This window comes from Vanellus vanellus (assembly GCF_965231255.1).
Source record: "Vanellus vanellus genome assembly, chromosome: 11".
Taxonomy (NCBI): domain Eukaryota; kingdom Metazoa; phylum Chordata; class Aves; order Charadriiformes; family Charadriidae; genus Vanellus; species Vanellus vanellus.
In genome coordinates, this window is record NC_138916.1 from 15865903 (window position 1) to 15873759 (window position 7857).

At 41.5% G+C, this 7857-nt stretch overlaps 1 protein-coding gene across 1 annotated transcript; it reads left to right on the forward strand.

The window, feature by feature from the left end:
* Positions 1-3291: 3291 nt before the first annotated feature.
* BCL2A1 (BCL2 related protein A1) lies at positions 3292-5392 on the forward strand (the record flags this gene model as incomplete). Its single annotated transcript, XM_082488866.1, has 2 exons — positions 3292-3711; positions 5192-5392. 2 exons carry the CDS (start codon positions 3292-3294, stop codon positions 5294-5296), a joined length of 525 nt encoding a protein of 174 aa, XP_082344992.1. The 3' UTR covers positions 5297-5392.
* Positions 5393-7857: the final 2465 nt, after the last annotated feature.

Consider the following 7857-nt stretch of genomic DNA (forward strand, 5'->3'; position numbering starts at 1 on the left):
GATGTGGAGTCAAATCCACAGAGCACAGATTTAAATTAAAGTACTTGAAGCCCCTTGCTATGCCAGGTAGTGAGGGGAGGGTTTGCATTTGAGCTTCCATGTCAAGCTGGTTTCTGTTTCAAACCTTTTATTTATTAACACTAATAATTTATAAAAGCCAAAGTATATACAGCAAAGAGGAACAGAAGAAAGACGCAATACACTCTGAGAATGCAGTCTATGCAGCACTGGGGACACAGAGCAGGTAGGAAGAAAAGTAGACATTCATTAAGTTAAAGGTATTCACTGACAACTACAAAATGTGAATAAAGTCTGGTAGGAGAAAGGGAGGCTGTGCCTAATGTAGAAAATGAGAATCAGAGCGTTAGAGTGGCACGATACAGGCAAGAGATCCCAAAGCTGATTTCTTCCAGTGCTCAGAGTTGAGCATTAGAGCTTGGGAAGACCGGGCTATGCACTCTGGTCTGACTTTTCATGTGTACAGACACATAAATTGTCATTGCTACTAAACATCCAACACTTGGAATTGCACCCTCCGCTGCATGCTATTGAAAAGCAAATGTGTCTAACATTGAAGTCGATAGACCTGGGGCAGCTTCAGCAGCCGCTTCCTGGGCTGCAGTCACCAGTGTCACAGCTTGCTGCCGGAGATGTCTGCTCAGAGCTGCCACCCCCTCCTGGGAGCCCAGCGGCCAGCTTCGCCTTGCAGCCCTTTAGCAGATCGAAAGACTGTAAGTGGCAGCATTTGCACCAAAATTGCCAAGGTATTAACATTGATTTTCTTTCAATAATGGAGGCATATTCGTAGCCTTATTTCATCACCCTCCTCAGATTCCTAAACACTCCACTAATGAAGAAATATCTGCTTCTGCCCCTGCTCTGCCTCTGTTGCTGGTGAAGAAAACAAAACTTGTCTCCTTAAGTATTGCTCACTGTTCTCATATTCAACTATCGCATATATTCACAAAGAATACAAAAAGCTTTTCATTAATCAATTATTAAGAGAGTCAGGAGTGATCTATAACTGCAGACTGTGCTATATAGAAAAAGGATTCTTGTGATTTTTCCTCGAGTCCCCCTCTCAGCCCCGTTTGCAGCAAGCATTTGACGGGAGGGAAGCTGTCTGGGTAGGGCAACGCCTTCCCTCTGCCCCAGAAATTTCTGCCCAGATTTAGCTGAGTTGGGAAGAGTCAAGGACTGTTGCAGCCTCCTTTTTTTTTTTTTTTTTTCATTTGCATTCCTCATAAAATGTTGGCAGTTTGCTGAAATCACTGAACATAACAAAGGCAAAGCCAGCCTAACGGCTTTCTCTGCCAAAGCAGCAGCTGCAGGTATTGGATAGAGGACACCTCTGAACTTTCAAAATGAGCTTTGGTAAGAACGTGCGTGTGTATGGAGGAGGGGAGAGCTAGCTTCCCATCCCCAGCCCATTCCCAGTCCTACCATCGCATCCTTCCCCAGGGAGTAACATCTACCATGAGAGCTTTTCCAGCTCACACTGCCCTCCTAAACCCGTCCTCTCCCAAAGAGGAACGCAGCACCAAGCCACCTCCTCCTTTGCTTACAAAAGAAAGCAAGGGAAATGTTTTCCTGAATCAGCGAAGTGATTGATGTCTCTGCTATGCTGGTGATAGCTTGAGGTTTTGAACCCCGCCGTGCATGGAGGACTACTGTGTCATTCTTAGCCAGACTCACCACATACAGATGAAAAAAACTGAGAAGGTACTGGAAACTACCCTGATCTACTCAATGGTTTTCTGCAAAACTGTGATGTCAGAGCACCAGCACACACATTTTGGGGAGGCTAGCTAGGGTTAGCAACATACTGACACCAGAGCTGTGTCACAGTCCAGATATGCTTTGCTCCAGTACAATTAGGTGCCAGCGCTATCCTGCCGTCTGAGACTCGAGCCCTGTGCCAGCCACCAGGCTTACAGCCTCGCTCATCTTCCATAAATCTGACCTTCAGGGAACGCCCAGGACTAGAAACAGGCTCACTGCCACCCCTGGAGCAAAGAAGAGCGGTTGGTGTGTGGGGCCGGGAATGCCTTTTGCTTTCAGAGAAGGAAGGGGTGTGAATGAGAGGTGGGTCAGAAGCAGAGGGATGAAGGAAGGGGGATGGAGAAAGAGAGGGGTCTCCAAACATCAAATTGCTTGCTGCTCTGAAGCCTTTGCAATGGGGTGACGTTCTCTACAGACACATCCTGACCCTTTAGCAAGATCAGGTTGCGTCAGAAGAGGTTTGTAAGGAATGAGTGGGCAAGACTCTCCTGCCCCTTCTCCCAAAAAATAACTGCTTGACCAAAAATTTGAGCCTAAGAACAGTTGTTGTAGGTATCATGATAGTTCTTTGTTACCTGTCATGAAAGATTCAGATGGTATCACACATCACTAGCTCGGCCCCATAGCTTCCATCCTGTGTTCTGACATGCTGACTGCATTAGCATTGTCTTTTATACTAATAATGTCTTTTACAGCAGAAGTCCCCATGGGGGAAAGAAATCTTTGAAGCTACTCATTCAAATCTTCAAAGAAGGACCTTGAAGAGCATGCACAGAGAGAGTGTGGGAAAATTTGGAACAGTGGATAATGCTATAAAGCTGGCTTTCCCCTTTTTCCATCTGTACTTGTACCACTGTTGTGTTCCCACTTTTTGCAGATATGAAAAGCTCCCTGAGTGTCGAAGAAAGTTTATCCATTCTTCCATCCTGTTGGAAATGTCTACCACTTCCTTCAAAAAGTTGCGAACCAGAAACAACCCATAAACCTGCAATACGGATTGCAGCCTTAACCCCGGCAATGAAGAGATTGGGGTGGGGGAAGATGGGGGTGGCTGCATGCTCCTCTAGCATACACCTTTTAGGCATGTTTTTTCAAGCCGAATGCCTAATCTTTGCTAGCATGCACCATTCTCAGCAGTTGGTAAGCCAAATGCCAAACCTTTGCTTGCTCTACATAGAAAAAGTCCCTAGGAAATGCCAATTGATACTGCTGAAGAATACGGTAAAAGCTGGTAATTTTAGTTGTGGAATCATACTATTCAGAGAAATAACAAATCACTCAAGACGACATGTTTCTCCCCTTGAGCAGACACTTTTTCTTTCATTTCCGCTGTGACATATTCCACAACCCACACAATCATTAAGTCACTAGGTTTCTACAGGAACTTCTGTGGTAAAAGCAAAAAAATTCCATCAAAACCAGACGATACAAAGCTGTGTGCACATCCTGTGGCTGCTCATTACTGACCCTGATTAAGAGTGGTGCACTGCTCTCCGCGTTACGTTCTAAATGGAAACTGCTGAGTTTTATTACGTTTATTACTTAGCTCAAGATTATCTGCAATATGTGCTTCAGGAATCACATCTCGGACCAGCCCAAACCAGGGTTGCTCACGTCTTGCGAAACATTGCATCTTCGCTGCAAGATCAAACTGAGGAGGCTCTCAGACCGTTCCTGGACAAGATTGATATTACCTCTGTAGCTGTTGCCAAGAGAATTTTCAATGGTGTCATGGAAGAAAAATTTGCTGATGGAAATACTAACTGGGGACGAATTATGACCATCTTTACATTTGGAGGTCTTCTCACTAAGAAGCTTCAAGAGCATGGGGTTCAGCTGACTGGAGAGGAGAAGGAGCAGATTTCTTATTTCATCACAGAGTACATAATAAACAACAAAGCCGAATGGATAGATGCAAACGGTGGCTGGGTAAGTTTCTCGTTTTCCACCAAAGTCTAGATTAGGAGATTTTGTTTAATTAAGGGAAACTATTGTTACAGATACTGTCAAAAACATTTTATTCAGGGTTTTATTTGGTGGTTTAATATTTGATGTCTGGAATGTCTCCTTGAGACTTACAGTGAAAGCTTTGCTTCTGCTTTAAATAGAACAACGCTAAAAGACAACTTTCTTTTTAAAAAGGGACTTGCTGTACCTGTAACAGTCGAAACCCTAGAGTTATCATGAATCATTGGATCATACAATAACTGAAGTTGAGAGGGACCTTAGGAAATCATTTGGCCCAGCCTCCTGCTCAAAGCAGGTTAAACTGTGCATGCCATCAACTTTCCCATTATTAAATCTAAAAATAAGTGACATCCTAAAGTTAGTGCACAGAAGAGTTGGTCCAAACGTACTGAAGTTCAAGGTAAGAGAAGAATACACAGGTGTGATCCTCACAGCTGAAGTCAGTACCTTTGCTGTGGATTTCAACAAAGTCATTATTTAATCCCCCAAATCAGTTTTACTTAAACAAATTTACAAGTAAGTGCAATTGGGATTAAATCTTTTTTGTTCATTTGGACTGAGATAATCCTACAGCTTCCATATATCAATGGTCAATGCTGAGAAAAGCATTTGTCAATACGTGGATTATTTTGCCAAGCTGCTGAATTACCTTACTGCCAGTGGAGGGGAAGTCCCTTTTGCTTTGCAGAGTTTCATCCTGCCAATACTTTTTTCTTTTGCTGTTAGGGGAAGCTGAGAAGCAATGACATCAGAGCCAGTTATTTCCTTGGTACTTTTTTCCTTTACCTATATGCAAATGTTACTCTTTCCACCCCACTCTTGTCCCAATTCTCTTATATTCCCTATTTGCTATTACTTTTTTTTTTCCTCACTTGTTTTCTAGTGTCTTGCTTCTCCCTTTTTCTCTTTTGCTTGTTTTGCTCCTTCTCTGTCTGGTAGCAGTAACAAAAGGTGACAGTGACTCATGGACCCTTGATGCATCAGATTTATTGTAAAGGCTTCTCTCTCCATCTCTTTCAAATACAGCCAATTTTATTTAAGAGAAGTATCAACTCCTGGCAACATTCTGTCATAATACGTGGCTCATCATAGTAGAATAAGGAGGCTTAAAGGAAGATATTTATATTACTACATCAGAAACATAGTACTTGTATCTTCAAGGAAGATGTGGGCTCAGATGATACAGTTCACATTCATTTTCTATTTACACAAGGAGGGCAGAGGCTTGACTTGGAGATAAAACAAACATTCAGCAAGGTGCAGCTATTTTCAGCTACTGTTTTTAAAGGCCTATTCATCTTTTGGAGGTAGAGCTCTGAAAACCTGCCCCTCTACGCGCAATGCTGTAGCACCCTCTTAATCTGATGCTAGCAGAGTGGCATGTTTTTCCTACACAGTTTATTTTTAAGCTGTCCCTAATTGTGCATGTTCTTTTCCACAGGAAAATGGTTTCCTAACAAAGTTTGAAAGAAGATCACTACTATCTTTCTCCAAAATTACAGCCATGTTCATGGCTGTTTTTACCTTGTTCAGAGAGTACTACTGAAATAAATGGACCTGCCATTCACGTATAATCTAGATATTGCCACAAGCTTCATTGCTAAGCTCTCCTCCAAGCAATATCAACGAGAAAATAATTTTCATCCATAATTTGTTTTTAATTTATTTGTATTTATTTTGACTAAATACAATGCTATCCTAATTGCCAAACCTGAAAATGAGATCCCTCCAAAGAGGAATCGACACAGCGTCATGCAGCAATTCATCACCCTTTCCAGGCAGGACTGCTTCGAGAGAGAGATCATTCTCCACATCCAAACAGCTCTTGGAATCTCTGTTGCACCTCCATGAAAGGACATTGTTTTACTGAAATACAATCCAATGGGTTAAGAAGCAAGTTTTAATGTCATTTGTTTTGTAAATGAAATACTACTGTAATGCATTTTATTGCAACCTTTGTATAAGCAAAAGGGGAGGGGGATTCTGTGAAGAAAAAGGAAATGCAAATTCCAGTGTAAATGTGGGTACAAGTTACTGACACAGACTAAGCAATTTTTATGGGAAGAACAATTTGTGGAAGCTAGCAACTTAAAAATGTGCACTCACTTACTGTTAATGCAATGGTATGTGTTTCTTTGTTGTATTTTTTTATTGCTCATATCTACACTGAATGTTCTTTCAAATTTGTGTAATGTCATCTGGCTGAACTTTTTTTGAACTAGACGTTTTAAAACAGGCAAGTCAAAATATTTTTTAAATGAGAAATTTGTGTAAATACACTAATATTTTTGTAGAATACATTAAAATATGTATTTTGAAGTATTATGATTGATCTTGCTTCTTTCAAAGAAATTGGAGGATGGGAAAAGGTGTACCTGAGTAAGATAACTCTTAGAAAAGCTGTCACAAGGCTACTGGAGAATCCCAGTAGTACGTGGGTTTGACCTGAAGTCCATGGATGTCAATACTTGAATTTTCTGTAGTACTTCTTAAGTATTACCTAGTAGCTTGTAGAAGAAACAGACAGCTTTCGGCAAAATAAATGAACTGGATCAGCTCTGATGACAGTAATTAGTGTTTTGGGATACACCGCAAAACTCAGCAAATTCACATGTAGGACCTAACAGACTTCCACGCTTTTATAAGTCTGAGGCAACTGTTGTTTTAACTCAAATTCCATTTGCTTTCAAAGGTTACACAGTAGTTCTCCAAGAATTCATTCTAGAAGGGTTTTCTTTAGCTGTAGTGACTCTCCTACATTAGGGAACTAAGGCTGGGTCTAAACGCTGTTCTTCTTTTGTAGACGTATTGGGAGGTGAATCAAACTGAGGCAGCAGTTGCCTGTGGCTCACAACAGCATTATTCTCTGAGACAAATCCTCTAATCAAGACTTTATGATACCGGGAGAAGGAAGGAGCCTCCTTCTGGTAATGGGATCTCCATCTTTCGTCCTTCTGATAATGGGTTCTCCATCTTTCATCTCAATATAAGAATTTTTTTACACTAAGAACAATCATTTACTGGAACAACCTCCCCATCACTGAAGGTTTTCAAGATGCCATTTGGCAGGGTGCTATATAGTTTCGTCTAGGCTCCCTTTCCCATGAAATGTTGGACCAGAAGGTCTTTCAAGGTCCCTTCCAACCTGGGCTGTTCTGTGATTCTATGGTCTAATTTGGTGGCTTAAACTACAGAACACAAAGAGATGTTAACGTTTGCTAGAACATGTATTGCTCCCTCTCCCTCTCCCCCTCCCCAATGAAAAAAAGAAAGATTATTTAGCATGTATAGCAGGACTTTTGAGATAAACTTTGTTGCTGTTGAAGAAAAGATGGCAGCATCCTGAGGGCAAGGAAAATGCCCGCCTCTAGAACACTTAAGGAAGTTCCTGTCAGAAATGACATTTTAAAACACATTTTGACATATATTTATTTGCAGTCTAAGCCTTCATGATAAGAACAGCAACTCTTACTCAGTTCCTTTTTGTGCACTATTGCAAGCGCATACTGTAGTGGCTAACACCAGTCTATTAATACCACATTCACTTCCTTTTACACTCATCTAGTAACCCGTTTTATACTGGGGAGTACAAAATTTTAATTAACTATAAAAGGTTAACCTAGCCTTTTCAAAATCTAGGTGACACAGTAATTTTTGAACTTGCCTTCATGGTGAGGCCTGGGTTTAAACAAAAGAAGGCTGGATCACTAATGGTCCAGTGGGCTCCAGATTACCTTCACCAGGACAAAACCTCCATTTGCTCTGCATTTCAGAGCAAGAAAAGCAGTGATTAGATATACCATCCGGATTCTAAACATAATAAAATGTCTGAAAACAACAGGGTTATGAGCTAAGTCTTATAAAATAGTGTAGATAGGCTTTGTTAGCTGTCATGAAGTTATCTACACATGACACTGAGCAGTGTCCCAGGCCCTGGGACATCGCTGCTCAAGCGATCCTTAACAGCTGTCAGGGGACACACAGGAGAACTCAGCGCTGTTTCTAGAGATGACGTTAAAGAGCTGCAGAGTGGGACAGCAGATGACTTCAACCATGCGCACAGCAGCTAAATTGAGATGCCAAGTGCCACGTAGAGCAGATTTATGA